The 18,617-nt window shown below is 36.2% G+C and overlaps 1 protein-coding gene across 1 annotated transcript in view; it reads right to left on the bottom strand.

Moving 5' to 3' along the window:
• Nucleotides 1–18,123, bottom strand: part of CCDC148 (coiled-coil domain containing 148) — a 166,899-nt gene extending 148,776 nt beyond the window's left edge. The window contains exons 1-5 of the mRNA XM_084891466.1: nt 18,073–18,123; nt 14,798–14,919; nt 6,249–6,352; nt 994–1,076; nt 664–800 (exon numbers count right to left, since the gene is read on the bottom strand). Coding sequence (XP_084747592.1) covers nt 664–800; nt 994–1,076; nt 6,249–6,352; nt 14,798–14,919; nt 18,073–18,100 — 474 coding nt within the window. The 5' untranslated portion in view covers nt 18,101–18,123. The remainder of the gene's footprint in view (nt 1–663; nt 801–993; nt 1,077–6,248; nt 6,353–14,797; nt 14,920–18,072) is intronic.
• Nucleotides 18,124–18,617: the final 494 nt, after the last annotated feature.

The following is an 18,617-nucleotide window of genomic DNA, read 5'->3' on the forward strand; positions in this document are numbered from 1 at the left end:
CAGGTCCTGAGACAGGAAGGAAGAGTCTGGTAAGTGTGAGAAGGAATAGAAAGAAGGCCAGACTAGTGACAGAGTCTAGGACTGGTCGTCAAACTCATTAGTTAAAAGAGCCAAATATCAACAATACCACGATTGAAATTTCTTTTGAGAGCCAAATTTTTTAAACTTAAACTTCTTTTAACATCACTTCAAAATAGACTCACCCAGGCAGTGGTATTTTGTGGAAGAGCCACACTCAAAGGGCCAAAGAGTGGCAGGTGGCTCGCGAGATGCAGTTTGCTGACCAATGGTCTATGAGGAAGAGGGTTTCAGGTAGGAGATGAGATTGAAGAAGCAGGGAGGGGTGTGATGTGGGCCAGAAGGAGCCCTGAGGGGATTTACCAGGGGAATGAATGGCTTGATCCCCATGCACTGAAGGTAGATCCCAGAATGTAATGGGAGGAGCAAGAATGAAAGCAGGGAGAATAAGTATGAGGCCAATGTAACATTTCAGGTTCCAAATGAACAAGCTTGGACAGATTTAGGGATGTTTAAGATACTGCATAGACAGAATTTGCTGTATCTTCTATTAAAATACACGCATGTTGGTTTCTTATCACAAATTGTTCTAGTTGGGACAAAAATGAAATATTACATTATTAAAAGTAAAGGTAATATACTAACCTCTTCCAGTACATCAGTGTGTGAGTGTGGATGTTGTGCAATGTGATGCTGTCTATATTTTAGGTCTTCTATCAATTGCTGAATAGGATTTATCACATTTTTAAGATACAGGCACCATTGTTCAGATAACACTTGTTCTATAGTGAAACAAAATGAAATCAAGATAACACATTATTTAAAAATTTTAAGAACAGGTTCTTAGAGTGCAGATTTCTTTTTGGATTATTTTAGAGAAAAAAAAAACAGCAGTTAATAAAAGAACATGAAGTGAGCAGTCCACTTTCATTTTCAAAACACCCCTTTAAATATAGGATTAAAAAAAAATCTCACCAAAATTCTTAAGGTCAGACAGACATTCATTCCCAATGTGCTCTTCTTTGAAAAAAGATTTTATTTCAGATTCCACTTTACACCTGAAATAGACATTACTGGGTTTTAAAAATATGGGTTTAAAAAATAGTAGTATAATTTAATCTAATGTGGTTTTATTCACCTGTTTATTTATTCTGATCATATGCTAAATTCCTAACATGGATTTGGTACTTGCCTGACACAATCAGTGAACATTTGGTCTCTCCAAAATGTCCATTGAGACACTGGGTCCATACCAAAAGGTCTTTGATAGCTCATCCTGACCAAAACATCCATGGAGACTTTGATCTATGGCTAACAGTCCTTGAAATTTGGTCCTGTCTAAAACATCCATGAGCACACTTGGTCCATGCCAAATGGTCCTTGGTTCTGTCAAAAAATGCCCATGCTTAGGAAATGCTGGATTCAGATAAAAATGTTTATTTCTACTTTTGGCTTACAGGAATAATACATTAAAAAGTACTATCATGACCGTAGCTAAGATTTGGAAACAGCCTAAGTGCCCATCAGCAGATGAGCGGATTAAAAAACTGGTAGATCTACACAATGGAATACTACACTAAAAAATGAGTTCTTACCATTTGTAACAGCATGGATGGAACTGGAGAGTGTTATGCTAAGTGAAATGAGCCAGTCAGAGAAAGATAAATATCACATGATCTCACTCATTTGTAGAATATAATGAACAACATAAACTGATGAACAAAACAGATCCAGAGATAGAGAAACATTGATCAGGCCATCAAACCTCAGAGAGAAGGTAGGGAAGGGTAGGGGTAAGGGGGAGAGATCAACCAAAGGACATGTATGCACACATATAAGCCTAACCAATGGATACAGACAATAGGGAGGCAAAGGCATGAGTGGGGGCGATGGGAAGGTAATGGGGGAATAAGGACACATGTGTAACACCTTATTCACCTTATCAATAAAGAAATTTAAAAAAGAAGTACTATCGTGTTTTATTGGTCCAATAGGGTTGTGACTGTATTGCCAGTAATAGCCCTTCTTGCCTCAGTAGCCTAGCTGGTAATGGCAAATGGGGGTAGCTAGATGGTTCCCGGCAGGAATCTTGCAGAAGAGAAGAATTTACATTAACTATGCATGGTTTGGACAGGACCAAATATCAAGGCGTGGACCAAAAACCAACATCTGTGGACGTTTTAGTCAAGACCAAATGTTTTGCAAGGAAAATAAGCTCAAGTGAACATTCTGGGGAGAAGCAACAGCGAAAACCAAGGTGAGCCTGTGACATGCCCTAGCACCACTTCTTTAGAGAGAGTTCAGGGCATTGGGAAGCCATTGTGGGATACTAAGCTGACCTCCCCTGCTCAGCAGATCTGTGTTTCAGAAAGATTCCCAGGGCAGCAAGATGCAGCACAGACTGGAAAGACAGTGACCAATAGAAAAGGAAAATAAGCAGGAAGGGACAAGGTAAATCTGAACCAACAAAGAGGTTATTTTAAAAGTTAAGAGAAAATGAACTCCTGAGCTAAGGAAATAAAGGTAAAAGTATAGTTGATTTTTATAGGGTAGTAAAAGGAACAAATCTTAATGACCTTTTACATATTAATTAAATATAGTGATTTTTAGCCCTACTTGGTTTCTCAGTGGTTAGAGCATAGGCCCAGTCAAGGGCACATATCTTGTTGTGGGTTCAATACCCAACCCCAAAAGGACTGAGTCAACCAGTTGATGTGTTTCTCTCACATCAATGTTTCTCTCTCTCTCTCTCTCTCTCTCTCTCTCTCTCTCTCTCTCTCTCTCTCTCCCCACCCACCTCCCCTCTCTTCCCTCTCTTTTATTCTCTCTAAAAATCAATGGAAAAATATCATCCAGTGAGAATTAAAAACAAACAAAAAACAAATATAGTCATTTTTAGAGTAAAAGCATTTAAGCAAACAATAAGCAAAGAGACACAGGTTGAAAAAGGCAGAGCAAGAGAGGAAGTTGAAGTTCTATAAATGAAACTAACAGTCAGGAGATCTGCAGAAAATTAGGGCAGCAGTGCAGGCTGAAGGCCAAAGCTTTAGTCCTCCAACAAGGAAGGAACTCAGCAGTGCCGACAGCTTGTGCCTTAGACTCAGCTATTTGATCCACTTCTCACTCTTGAAAGTGTCCCAGGTGAGTGCACCCAGAGGCCAGGTAAGTCTCACACCTGTTAGCTAGGGGATGCATAGGAGCTGGGCTGGGAGAGAGCTCTCTGGTGCCCTGAGTCACACAGTATGAATAGTGATTGATCTCAGTGTAATTTTTAGAGATTCATTTCCAGACAGCACTTACTTGTTGGTAAAACCCCATGATATCCTCTGCCTAAAGATGATACTTTAAAATAATGCTTTAAAGCAAAAATTGTGAGCAAGACTACACATATTACTAACAGATATTTGGTTATAAAAGCATCCCTTGCAGGAATGATAGTAAAAGTATTATAGTAAGGTGAACAAGTAAGCCTTCAAACTTTATTATTCCAAAATCCTTATTAAAATAAAAATTATAATTATCACACAACCAATATAAATAACTTTTTTTTTCTGAACCTCTAAACCTGCCATTCTTAAACAAAGGAGCAAGGGACCCTGGGGAAGTACACCAAGGTCTTCAAGAGGTGTAGTTTGAAAAAAACATTAATTATTAAATACAATTTTATATTTAGAGATTTTATGTGACCAGAAACATTTTTAAATATATATATTTTTTTATTTATTTTTTTTTTACAGAGAGGAAGGGAGAAAGATAGAGAGCTAGAAACATCGATGAGAGAGAGACATCGACCAGCTGCCTCTTGCACACCCCCTACCAGGGATGTGCCCGCAACCAAGGTATATGCCCTTGACCGGAATCGAACCTGGGACCTTTCAGTCCGCAGGCTGACGCTCTATCCACTGAGCCAAATCAGTTTCAGCATGACCAGTTTCTTTATACAGATTTCAAAGAATTAAAGTTCAGCAAAATCTCATGTGTTTTTTTCTAGGAAGGTTAGACCAATTAGATGTGAAAGAAGAAAAAGCTACTCAACACCAAGTACATGGAGCACGGCGTAAAAGGCAAATGCTCTAATCCCACCTCCAGACAAACTAGCTGATTTGCTGTCTGCAAATAGCTTTAATTTTCTGAACCTCAAGATTCTCCTCTGTAAAATGAGGATAGCATCGATACCTCCTCTGCAAATATATCACAGGGAGTAAATAAAGCATATAAAGTAGTTAATACTTGTTACCCAGCACATATTAATTTATCCCCCAAAAAATTGGATGACATTGTAGGCCCAGAAGGTAATTCTTCAGGCTTAATATTGTCAAATGAAGTCTCTCATGATGATGTGTAAGAATATTTTGCTTTTTTTAAAAGGTTAAGAAACACTGATGGAGCTTAAACTCCTGATTTTCTAGTAGTCCCCAAATTCTCCACAAATCTAGCCATAGAACAAATCTGTTCTCCTTTTGCTATTATTTTTTAATTTCACTGACCACATTTTGAAATTAGCCTACTTTCTAGAATAGCACAGAAAATTTTCTTGAACCTCTTCTTGTCCAGTTTTCAGCTCTTAAAAATCTCAAGACATTAAGGTTATTCTTACATGAATGTTCCTCATCTTTGTGTCATGCCAGGTCACAAAAAGAATTACTTTCCACAATGCCATGTACATTATATACATCTTCCATCTAGCTCAAGAGCAACACAGTAAGAGAATATAAAACAGTCAAAATACAAACCATTCATGCCCTAACTTGTTTGACTCAGTAGACAGAGCATCAGCCTGCAGACTGTAAGGGTCTGAGGTTCGATTCCGGTCAAGGGCATATACCTTGGTTGCAGGCACATCCCCAGTAGGAGGTGTGCAAGAGGCGGCTGATCAATGTTTCTCTCTCTCTCATCGATGTTTCTAACTATCCCTCTCCCTTCCTTTCTGTAAAAAATCAATAAAATATATATTTTTTTAAAAAACAAAAAACATTCACTAGGGTCTTCCTTTACATTTGAGCTTGCATCAGTTAGCAGCCACCTCTGATGGCTTTCCTTTTTGTCATGTTTCAATTCATGCAAATTTTCCCCAAAAAACTTCCCCAAACTTTCTCTCCACAATAAGTGACCTTTTGAGGGGTAAGTCTTATAAGATAGCAGCAGTATGATGACAAAATCTATATAATTTTGTTTTTCTGTGTGTAAAATTGTATAATGATATAAAACCATTTCCAATCATGAGCCTTTTACTTCACATGAAGAAATCTTGTGGCAAAATAAAAAACTCCTATTAATATAAAAGTATCAAAAGTAAAGTTAATGGTATTTGGCAATTTGACTTAGAATAAGACCACAAATTTACATATTTTGATATAAAATATACATTTTTTTCCATTCATTTATTTTATTTTAAATATTTTTATTGATTTTAGAGAGGAAGGGATAAGAAGAAATAGATAGAAACATCAATGATGAAAGAATCATTGATAAGCTGCCTTCTGCACGCCCCTCACTGAAGATCAAGCCCACAACCTGGGCATGAGCCCTTGACTGGAATCAAACCTGTGACTTCTCAGTCTGCAGGCCGATGCTCTATCCACTGAGCCAAACCAGTTAGGGCCAAAATCTACATTTTAAAAAGCATACTTTACAAATACTACTATCAAAAAACTAGTATATGTGCCTCTAATGGAAGGAATAATCTGCCTTCTCTTTTTGCTTTAACCTATGGGAAGACATTTATTTTTCAAAGATTACAATTAAGATTAAGTATAGAATCATTATTTTGTTTTAATTCATCTTGAAGTGAATGTTGGAAAAAACAACAAAAGTCAGAAATCAAAATTGAATAAATGAGTCATGATGTAGCTCCATCCAGAAATCACTGAGCAAGTGAAGCCCCTTAGTTTATTTGTGCATTTATTTATTGAAAACATTTATATGTCTCCTATAACATATCCTGCAATGAAAAAATGAATATGATGGGATGGTTGCCCTACTTACCACTTTCACAGATAAAGATTATCTTTTTCTCTGAAGGAAAGCAAAAGTCATTTTAATATAGTCACTGAATTCCAAATTAAATTGAGGAAATGAAATTATTTTAATTTGGCTCACATTCAAACTGTAACTTTCAATTTTGGTTATAATAGTTTAATTAACATGGAGGGTTATAGAACATCTAACTAAATCAGTGCAAGTCTTAGTAATTCCTCTGTGTATTTACTGAGATTTCCCCTAGTCCTTACCTGACTTCCTTTAGCCTTTGGTGTTCCTGCCACCACACCTGCCTGTGCTGTTTTATTAGCTGTTGCTCCTTAGATATCTTTGAAGTCTCCACTGCTTTTCTGATCTAGATTTAAAGGAACAATAGATGAGCCATTTAAAATTCTTAAAATGTGCTTTCCAAGATCAAAAAGTTTAATCTGTATTTTCTAAATTAAATACTTACTCTTTTTCAAACTTATTAGTGCATCTTTTAACAGAAAATTTACCTTAAAATAAGTATTATATTAAACAAAAAGCAGGAAAGTGAAAGAGAAAATGGTTTGGAATACTGACCAGTCTAAGACCTGTTTTTAAAGCATTTATGAAAAGAAAGATGAAGTGGTTATATTTTCCATACAAACAATAAATAACACCTAATTCATTCAGTCCCAGGACATTTTTCCATGTATTTTCTCACCTTCTGACATACTTTCCCTGCCAGGCACCATGAACATCCTTAGGCCCATTTTACAGATGAAGACACTGATGTTCAGAGAAGTTAAAAATGAGAATCACACAGAACCTCAGTGTCTGAATTGGTTTTTATCTGATCCTTCAGCAAAGGATGAACAAAGTCATTGGATAAATGGTTAGGAGGCCTGGCTATATAACCTTGAACATGCAATTTTAATCTTTCAACTCCATGACTTTGTAAATAATTTCTTTTAAAAAAAAAAATATATATATATATATTATTGATATTTTACAGAGAGGAAGAGAGAGGGATAGAGAGTTAGAAACCTTGATGAGAGAGAAACATCGACCAGCTGCCTCCTGCACACCCCCTACTGGGATGTGTCCACAACCAAGGTACATGCCCTTGACCAGAATAGAACCCAGGACCCTTCAGTCCGCAGGCCAACGCTCTATCCACTGAGCCAAACCAGTTTTGGATGTAAATAATTTCTTAAGTATTTATTTGAAGATACTTGAAATAGCAAAAATTTATATACATTAAAACCCATATTTTTAAAATTGAAAATTTCCCCACATTTTATGACTTTAGAAAAGGTAGCATAGAATTAGTACCGGGGTTTCTGTTGACAAGTTCTGTCAGGCTGGGGTTTGATTGCCCTAAGATCCGTTCTTGGCCATCTCTCTGATCTGCTCCACATCACAGAGTAGCCTGTGCTTCTCAAACACTCCTATCAGCTGGCTTCCTGTTGGGCTCAGCCAAGAGAGACACTAGCAGTGGGAGATGGAAGGGAAGGAGGAAAGGAGAAGCCAAAGATGACTGCTCCTACCTCTCTCTCTCACAGGGGTCTCTAGGAGCAGCTCCATCTTCTCCATTTGTCCCAACTTTTCTTGACTACAGCTCCAACCATCTCTGGGTAGGTAAGCTCCATTCATGAGATGTGGTACAGCCTTGCTTATGTTATTGGATTTATTGAGGTGATATTGGTCCACATGTCCCTTTGACTTAGGCATGGCATGGTTTCCTGCTGTTTTAATCTCATACTGCTTACGGGTCCTGTTTGGCTTCTCAGCTCTACCACCTGGGTGACCATTTCCTGAATTAAATACCCCTCTGCTCAGTAAAAACCTCCTCAAGTGGTTTCTGTTTTCAGGTTAGACTCTGACCAATACTCAGATGTATTTCCAACTTGTGAATTCCATATTAGTACTTTTAAACACTTACAAACGTGCTACTCATCTCAGAAACTTGATGAAATATGCATATTTTACATTTTCTCTGCTACTAGTAGCCTAAAAGCTTTAACAGACCAATACTTAAAATGTAAAAACTTCAGAAGACAAGACCTAAAAAGACTCTATAATGCATGCTATATCTAGCTGTCATTCACTGATTGCTTTAACCTTGAATTTATCTTTCTGCTATTCTAGTTACTGATTCAAAATTAGGCCTATAACAAAACAAAATAACCCAAACATTACTTTAGAAAAACACAGTCAAAGTCACATCTATTCTTCAGAAGGTCTTAAGAGTGCTACAATCATGAAATTTAGAAGTACATTCAAATAACAGGACACTACCAGATACATTAAGAATCTCTATTTGATCTACACACACAAAAAAAGTACATAATGCTGAAACCGTTTTGGCTCAGTGGATAGAGCGTCGGTCTGCGGACTGAAGGGTCCCGGGTTCGATTCCCATCAAGGGCATGTACATTGGTGTGGCCACATTCCCGGTGGGGAATGTGCAGGAGGCAGCTGGTTGATGTTTCTCTCTCATTGATGTTTCTAGCTTTCTATTCCTTTCCCTTCCTCTCTGTAAAAAAAAAAAAATCAATAAAATATATTAAATTAAAAAAGTACACAGTGATACCATGTATTTCTAAAAACTGACACTCTCCTAAATTCATTCCAACTATTTGTCATCTATTGTCTCTAAAGTTTGTTGTAGCAGACAGAACTTTTAAAATTAGATTTCTTTGACATATTTGGTCCATGTTGTACAAAAAGTTAAAACACATTGGTAAAAGATGTAGACACATTTTTATAGCTTAAAAAAATCAATACTGTTGCCTTTGGGCCCAGGAAAAGACAAATTAAGTAGACTATAAACATCAAAATAAAGTTGCTATTTTTCACTAGAGACTTCCAATATCTTACAGAACATTCTAATTTTTTTTTAAATTCACTCATTGACTTCACTTTTATCCCCAAGCCCAAAATTAAGAAAAATAAAGTCTTAAAAAAGTGAAAAGTTTTAAGATTGTATCTTTATCACTATAGAGATTTTTCAGGTTATTCCAATTCATGTTGCTGGGCAATGAGCCATATGAAATCAATATTTTGAAGAATGCTGATGAATTTTTAAAAAAACAAAAATAATAAATTCATAAAAGAATCAGAAACTAGAGTTCCTTATGGACTTCATTGTGATGATCCAAGATAATAAAACTTAAACAGGCACCTTGAAATGCCATAAAACCCCTTTACACCAGATGGTCCATCTTTAAATATAAATAACAATAACTGGTGGACTATTTAAGTGTATAATAACACATATAATTAAGTGTTGGTTACATGTGTATAGATATCTAATCTAATAAAAGAGTAATATGCAAATTAACCAGCACTCTGCTATACCCACAAGCCATACCCACCAACCCATCAGGAACACATACCAACCCAACCAAGATAGCTACAGCCACAGAGAGCAGGAGGGAGGTTTGGGTTTCCCCTGCAATGGAGGAAGCCAAGCTTTCCCCATACCCTGGCCGGCCTAGGCCTCCACTCAAGGCTACTAAATTTCAATGACAGAAGATACATAAATCCAAACAGAAATGGCCAGTCACAGAGCTGGAAAGAGAAGAAGGCTAGGGTTGCCACTGGCAATGGAGGAAGCCAAGCTTTCCACACACATTGGCCGGCCCAGCCTCCTCTTAAGGATACAAAGTTTCAATTATGAAAGATACATAAGTCCCCAAAGAAATGGCTGCTGCCATGGAGCAAGGAGAAGGCTTGGCTCTGCTCCAGGCTACAAAGTTTCAATTGTAGAAGGTAAATAAACCCCAGATACCAGGGCCTCCGCTTGGGTTGCCAGGGGTCTTGGCCAGCCTGCAAACCACCACAGGCCCCTCACACAGGCTGCCCTACACCCCAAGGGAACCCCCACACTGATCTGGGACACCCTTCAGGGCAAACCAGCTGGACCCCACCTGCACCAGGCCTCTATCCTATCTAATAAAAGAGTAATATGCAGATTGACCATCACTCTAACACTCATGATGGCTGTCCCATGTGGTCAAAGATCCTGCCCTCATGTGGATACAAGATGGCCACCACAAAATGGCCAGCAGGGAAGGGCAGTTGGGAGGGACCAGGCCTGCAGGGAGGACAGTTGGAGGTGATCAAGCTGCAGGGGAGGACAGATGGGGTGACCAAGCTGGCAGAGGAGGGAAGCTGGGGGCAACCAGACCTGCAGGGAAGGGCAGTTGGGAAGGACCCAGGCCTGAAGTGGAGGGCAGTTGGGGAGACCAGGCCTGCAGGGGAGCACAGTTAGGGGTGACCAGGCCTGCAGGGGAGGACAGTTAGGGGCAAACAGGCTGGCAGGGGAGCAGTTAGGGGGCGATCAGGCTGGCAGGCAGATGTGGTTAGGGGCAATCAGGAAGGCAGGCAGGTGAGCAGTTGGGATCCAGCAGTCCTGGATTGTGAGAGGGTTGTCCCTCAAGGGGTCCCAGATTAGAGAGGGTGCAGGCTGGGCTGAGGGACACCACCCTCCATGCATGAATTTCATGCACTGGGCCTCTAGTTTAAATATAAATAACAATAACCGGTGGACTGTATAATTATATAATAACACATATATTTAAGTATTGGTTACATGTGTGTAGATATTTGTCAAAATTCATTGAGATGTACATTTAAGACTTGTATACTTTATTATATGTGAATTTTATAACTTAATAGAGAATTATTAAATAAATAAAAAGAAAAAACAATTATATACACTAAGTTGCAATTTCACATCTATCAGGTTGGCAAAACCGCAAATGTTTAACAAAATACTCTTTGAGCATGGGAAAACATGCTCTCTCTTTAGTTGCTAATGGAAATACAAAATTATGCAAACCCACTCCCTGAAGGGAATTTGGAGCTGTATAGCAAGATTTCATATGGATTTACCTTAACTTATAGAAATCTACCTGAAAAGTATCTTAGTAAAAGTATAAAAAGATAAATGAACAGAGCTATTCATTCACTGAAGCACTATTTGTAAGAGAATGACTGCAGCACAAAAATTCCATCAGTAAGTATTCTTGCTAAAGTAAATGGAACCTGAATCTGATCAAATCTCTACATATAGCTATCAATTTACTGGAAATGCAAGAGACAGAAAAACATGTTAAATGACACCACCAGGATGTAACCAGCACAATCCAGACTGTGAGAAACTATAAAAAACAAAATTTACTCAAGAGACTGAGCTGGCTTAGCCTGTGGACTGAAGGGTCCTGGGTTCAATTCCTGTCAAGGGCACATGCCCAGGTTGTGGGCTCGAGCCCTAGTGTAGGCCATGCAGGAGGCAGCTAGTCTATGATTCTCTCTCTTCATTGATGTTTCTATCTCTCCCTCTCTGCAATCAATAATTTTTAAAAAATTTATTCAAGAAATAAATTACAAGGACACAAGAGGAAGGAGGAGAAAAAATAAAAATAAAATTCAATATAAATATAAATTTCAATATAAGGATGTTATTTAGATACTGCTTTAAATAAAGTTTAAGAAAAAAATGGAGAAAAATCAGAAATGTAACATTGAGTGGAAGTTTGATATTATTGTATTAAGAAGTTTTCGTCATTTTTAATGTTAATGCTGTTGGAGGATTTGGGAACATGCTAAAATATTTATGGTTGAACATTATGATGTCTTAGATTTGCCTCAAAATAATCTGTCACAGGAGAAATTGTGGGTGGGAGTAAAGAAGAAACAATGGCCAAGAGGTGATCACAATTGAAGTCGAATAATGTTACATTAGAGATTAATGACATCATCCATTCTAATTTTACATATGCTGACAATTTTCCATAAAATAACATTTATAAAAAGAAACAGTACATGGATACTTGAATTGGACATGTTCATTTTTATTAAGCAAATAAATTCTAATAAAAGTAATCATAAAGATCTCTTTTATACTTAAAATAGGAATGAACAGTTAACCTGTAATGTATCACAATTCAGTCTCTGTTTTGAGCCCAAATATACTATTTGGCGTCAGGTTCAACATCAGCCTTTGGAAGACTAGATCACTCAATGTACACCTAAGTCTCTTATCTGTCATCCTAGAAGTTATGCATGATCTCTGACACAGTGATTATTATATAGGTGACCATCACATCTAATCAGTATACCAATACCAAGAATATAATTCAGGCAAGTCTTCTGAATTTATTCTTAATTAACAATATTTTTTATTATTTTTTAAAAATAGTTAAGTATCTTAAATGAAACTTAAAGCAAAAAATATACTTATGTGCTTTAAATGTTAACATTCTATCATTCACTTTTAAGTATATTTACATTTAATACTACCAGAGTAGTGTTGTAATAATTAACAATGATTGTTAAAGCTGCTAATTTCATGCATAGAAAAATGAGCACATTTAATTAGTAAAATATGGAACTTTTAGAAAAATAAAATAGTCTTCTTGAGCTAATATATTGTATATTTTATAAAAATTCCAATAATATAAGAAAGAATAACAGAGATGACATTCTATTCATAATTTTAGTTGGTGTAGACTATTTGGCATATTAGCATTCATAACATTAAAAAGTTAAACTTTAATAGTTGTATTTAATTTCCAGATCGATTTAATCCTTGAGTCTTTCAAGAAAAAATCATAGTTTGGAATTGTCCACATTTTACAAGAGTAAATTAGAAGCAAAATGTTTACTTGCTATCTCTAAATTGGAGAAAAGAAGACTCCACAAAGCATATATAACAATATTCCCAATAAATCTTCCTTAATACAAAGGTAGTAAAAAATGAAAACTATTTAAAAAAGAAAGTGTTTAAAAATCATGAGAGAAGTAATCTAGCAGCTGATAACACTGAGAAATTATTATAATGTCAAACTTCAAAAACCTCATTAACTATTAAAATTTTTAAATACTTTTATTATTTGATAATGACTCTGTTATCAAAGTGAAATTCACTTTGTTCATAGGAGATCACAGTTCAATTCCTGGTCAGGGCACATGCCCAGGTTTGTTGGCTTGATCCCCAGTGTGAGATGTGCAGGAGGCAGCTAATCAATGATTCTGTATCATCATTGATGTTTCTATTCCTCTCTCCCTCTCCCCTCCTTTCTGAAATCAATAAAATATTTTTTAAAAAACATAGAAATTCACTTTGTTCAAATAGAGACTTTAACACTCAAACATTCCACATTTACCAAATTGTTATTTTTTGGTGCATATGGATGGACGGTTGGGTGGGTGGGTGGATGGGTAAAAAGTTAGACAAAATAAACATATCGATAATATTAGGACTGTGTACACATATGTAAATATGTATGTGTATGCATTCCAATAGTGACACGGATATAGAGAAAATGTTTGTGGCAGCATCTTTATTACAATAATACTTTTGGATAAAGCTAAAAACCATTCTTACTTTTTTGCTCAGACATTCCAGTCAAAGAAATTTATTCTATACATTAAAGGATTCTAAAACATAAAAGGAGTCCATGCATGAAGACATATACTGAAGCATAATTTCCAAAATCATAAAATTAAATATAATCCAAATATCCCAAAATAAGGATGTAATAAAAGATGTATCTTTTTCTATTTGGAGTACTCATCAATCCAGTTTTTGCTCTATTTCTTTTTGCTATCCATAATATCCTAATTCCAATGTCACTTCCTCAGGAAAACTTTCCCACTCTCCCACAAAAGGTACATTCCATGAGAGTAGGAGCTATATTTTATTCACCATTGTATCTTCAAGGCACATGATAAATAGTTATTTACTTGAGTGATTAAATATCATAAGATAATTAAATATTATCAAGATTATGTGGCAAAATATTAGGGGGAAAACCAGGATTTTATGTCTATGTTTATCATGGAAAAAATAAAATATGTATGTATACAATTATGTATGTATGTATGTATGTATGTATGTATACAGTAGATCAGAATAGAAGTCAGAAATATAAAAATAGTTTTATTAGGATGATGTTATATAAGTGATTTTCCCATGAAATTTCTTTAAATGTCCTGATAACATTAAATTATTTTAAAGTTATATCTCAGCCAAACAAATAATGCTCTACTTTTTAAGTAGTATTCTTAGAGGAGATATAACTCATGGATATATGGTAATTTTTTTAGCATAGGATATCAACTGTGTTTAAAAATCATAACAGTTGCCTTTTTAAAATATCTTAATAATAAAAAGCCATGCAAAATGAATGTGACACAAAAATATTAAATATAAATGAAAACTTGTGAAATACCAGATTTTTTATGCAATGACACAATTTATAATGTAATACTATGCATGATGTACTCTATTATTTTATACAAGGGGGAAACATATTGCATGGTAATCCTAAACCATACATGGTCCTAAAATACTGTGCACAATCACTTGCACATAAACCCCTTTCAAATCTAGTCCAGATTCACCCTTTCTTAGGTCAGGGCAAAAACGGGCATTCTAGAACAGAAGCACCAAGGACATATTTGAACAGAGTTGCAAAAGGAGCCTTAAATCAGAGGGTAATCCATGGCTGGCATTTACTAGCAATTTTTATTTTTCCGGTTAAGACAGGAATTGTGGAAAGCTAATGAAATAGTTATATTACGCAAAAATAAAGTTGAATTCAGACTTCTTAAGTTGTTATGAACATTGACTAATGAATGTAAAGTGCATAACACAGTGTCGGAGAACATTCAATAAAGGTTAGCAGCTATTCACTATTATTAATAGAAGATTCTAAATACTATTTAAAATGTTATTTATTTTCACATTTACATTTAAATATTTTACTTCCTAGCAATTCAGTTTTATGAAACTAGAAAACACACACACACAACTTCTAACCTTTTGCTCTGTGGAGGCAGCAGCTAATTTTTTTGCTTCAGTTAATGTGTGCAATTGCTGATAGTCTACTGCCTTATACTTAATGCTTCTCATTCCATTTTTCATACCGAATACCAGATTCTCTGTTTTCCATCAAAATATAAAACGAGAAAGAAATAATATCATGTTATTGAACATCAAAATACAGTTATAGCAGCATGCTGACTACAGGTCTTATTTTAAGTAAAGTAAATACAAGAAATAATATATTACAACATTCATAGAATATTTGAACCTATATCTATAGAAACTTAAAATATATTGCCACTATATTCCTTGCATGAAATTACTTCTAAATGGCTATCATTTAAATTAGTACAGTGAGAATATTTTAAAGTATAATGCCAAGATACCAAGTGTGACTACTTTTTTAATTTAAAAAATGTTAGGCAGCAACTATAAGTATTTAAGTATCACATTATTATGAATCAAATTAAGTAAATGGATTTTTTAAAGTTATAGCTGGATTTCTTAGAAAAACAAAACAAAAATCAATTCAATGTGAACAGAGGTTGAAAATGAAAGTTAAAAAATGTAATAGGCCAAATAAAACCAAAATGATATGAACAGATAGAGTAGGGCACTGACCTAGCTGCCCCATCTGCTCCGCAGCCTCGCAGGCCATACACAGATGAGCCTCGCTGCCCTGAGCTGTGGCCAGCAGAGAGCTGCGGGCACCGTGAGTCAGAGGCAGGTGCTGCCAGTGTTGGAGCAGTACCAGAAAGCCCGAGTCCAGTTCCTGCAGATGGTGGCAGAGCCGGCAACCAGACCCCAAAACATGAGACCCTGCAGAATGTGGGTGTAATGTCTTTGCTGAGGCCTATTCTTCTGGATGTGGTCCCAACAACTCAGCCAACTGCCGCTTTGGCTCTTGGGAGAATGGCTAATTATAATGATGACCCAGCAGAAGCAGTTGTCAAGGGCAACATTCTTCCACAGTTTGTTGCTTCCATGGTAGAATAGAATTCTGTTCTAGATATGGCTGCATCCTGCCAAAGGAACAGAGCATGCCGTTCATCTGGACCCTGCTGACTCCAGCTCCATCTCAGAGCCCTCACCTTAACCTTTCAACAGACCTTAAAAACCTCAACCCCTCACAGAGATAGGGCCATTAGCTATCCATCACTCTTGGCCCCTTTGCTCCCTTGAAAAGTGAATACACCTCTTTCTGCTCAAAAATAAATAATAAGAATAAAGTGACACTGCCGAAACCGGTTTGGCTCAGTGGTAGAGCGTCGGTCTGGGGACTGAAAGGTCCCAGGTTCGATTCCGGTCAAGGGCATGTACCTGAGTTGCGGGCACATCCCCAGTGGGGGGTGTGCAAGTGGCAGCTGGTCGATGTTTCTCTCTCATCGACGTTTCTAGCTCTCTATATCTCTCCCTTTCTCTCTGTAAAAAATCAATAAAATATATTAAAAAAAAAAAAAAAGAATAAAGTGACATGAAATGTTTGGATAGGCATTCTCCATCCAAATACTTAGTTTAGTACATTAACTATTTTGATAAAGTAAAACATAAGTAAAGGGTACTTAAGGATAAGTTGCATAAAGAATAATAACCTGATTGATTTAAGAAAAAAATTACTTTTACCTTAATTATGAATCATGTGTCATGTAATGTAATTAAGATTTGTTAAGTATATCACGGATCACATGACTATAAGAAGGCTCTGAACAATTTAAGGACAAGCACAGTGAAGAAAAGTATGGTTGGAGATGATTAAAACACCCATTGTATTGAAATAGCATAGTACTGGCACAGGAACAGGCATATAGATCAATGGAAGATAACAGAGAGGCCAGAAATCAACCCACACAATTATGCTCAATTAATATTTGATAAAGGAGGCCAAAGCATACAATGGAGTAAAGACAGTCTCTTCAATAAATAGTGTTGGGAAAATTGGACAGGTAAATGCAAAAAAAAAAAAAAAAAATGAAACTAGACTACCATCTTACACCATACACAAGAATAAACTCAAAATGGAAAAAAGACTTAAATGTAAGCCACAAAACCATAAAAGTTTTAGAAGAAGCCATAGGCAGCAAAATTGCAGACATCTCACATAGTATTTTTGCCTAGGGCAAGGGAAACAAAAGAAAAAATAAACAAATGGGACTACATCAAACTAAACTACACAGCAAAAGAAACCATCAATAAAATAAAAAGGACACAGTATGGTAGAACATATTCATCACTGATACATCTCATAAGGGATTAATTTCCAAAATATATAAAGAACTCATTCAATTCAACAAGAGGAAGACAACAATCCAATTAAAAAATGGGCAAAGGGCCAAAATAGACACTTATCCAAAGAGAACACACAGATGGTCAATAGACATATGAGAAAATGTTCAACATCACTAATCATCAGAGAGATGCAAATTAAAATGAATGGCTATCATCAATATGTCAACAAACAACAAGTGCTGTCGAGGATGGGGAGAAAAGGAAAAACCTGGTACACTAGTGGGAATGCAGACTAGTCAGCCACTGTGGAAAACAGCGTGAGGTTTCCTCAAAATATTAAAAATGGAACTGCCTTTGGACCTAGCATTCCCACTTCTGGGAATATTCCTTAAGAAACCCAAAATACCAATCAGGAAGAATATATGCACACCTATGTTTGTTCATAACAGCGTTATTTACAATAGCTAAGATCTGGAAACAGATCAAGTGCCCATCAGTAGGTGAGTGGATTTAAAATTTAAAAAAAAAGAACTAACTCTTAACCTTTGATACAGTATGGATGAAGATAGAGATTATTGTGCCAAGTGAAATAAATCAATCAGAGAAGGACAATATCACATGATACTCACTTACCAGTATATGTGGAATCTAATGAACAAAATAAACTAACAAAATAGGACCAGGGGCATGGATACATAGAACAGACTAACAGATCTCACTGGGTGTTAGGGAGGACTGGAAGAGATTAAGCAAAGAACATATACGCATATATGTATACAGACAATAATGTGGTGAAGACCTGAGGTGGTGCAGGGGCTAGGTAGATGAAGGCATGATGGGAGGAGGGGGGGAAATGGAGAACATCTGTAATAGTGTCCACCAATTTTTAAACACTCATTGTAAGTGAATGAAAGAAACCTTCATTTGACCCCCAAAAATTAGCTTTCCATAATTAAAATTTTAAAAATCAACATTCCAACTTTATATCTGCTTAATCCACCATAAATCATAAAGCAGACAAGAAAATAAAAATAAAAATTTACCTGAGGTATCTTTTTCCTGAATTGTCATGACTGGTCTGTCTCCTATACTTTCCATATCTGTCAAGGAAACAAGAGACAGCTAAATTTTATAATGTGATTTTTTAAAACATTTTAAAGATCTGTTAATTGTAGTGGGGTTTGTTTTTTGTTTGTTTGTTTGTTTGTTTGTTTGTTTTTAAATAAGGCCCAGGTCTAGGTGCACTGTGTTAAAATTTTCTTATCCTTACTCTTAGAACTCTCCTTCCATTTGTTTTCTTCCCCTTCTTGCCTTACCCTGTTTTTGGTCTCCCAATCTCTAACTTCTTAATTCCCCCCTCTTAGATTGTGCCAGTGACTGATAAGTATTTTGGAATTAAAAAATTATGCATGTTTTCCTTTGAGTTCCTGGGAGGAAATGAACTACATAAATTAAAGAATAAAGCAGTTATCCAAATTACTCCCTACTTCAATAAACAATATTGCACTTGTGGTGGACAGGGGATGTGCCATCCACTTCTACATAGCACCTGATGCCCTGCTGTCGCCTCCTTCAGGGATGGACTCAG

Source organism: Pipistrellus hanaki (assembly GCF_964339955.1).
Source record: "Pipistrellus hanaki genome assembly, chromosome: 8".
Taxonomy (NCBI): domain Eukaryota; kingdom Metazoa; phylum Chordata; class Mammalia; order Chiroptera; family Vespertilionidae; genus Pipistrellus; species Pipistrellus hanaki.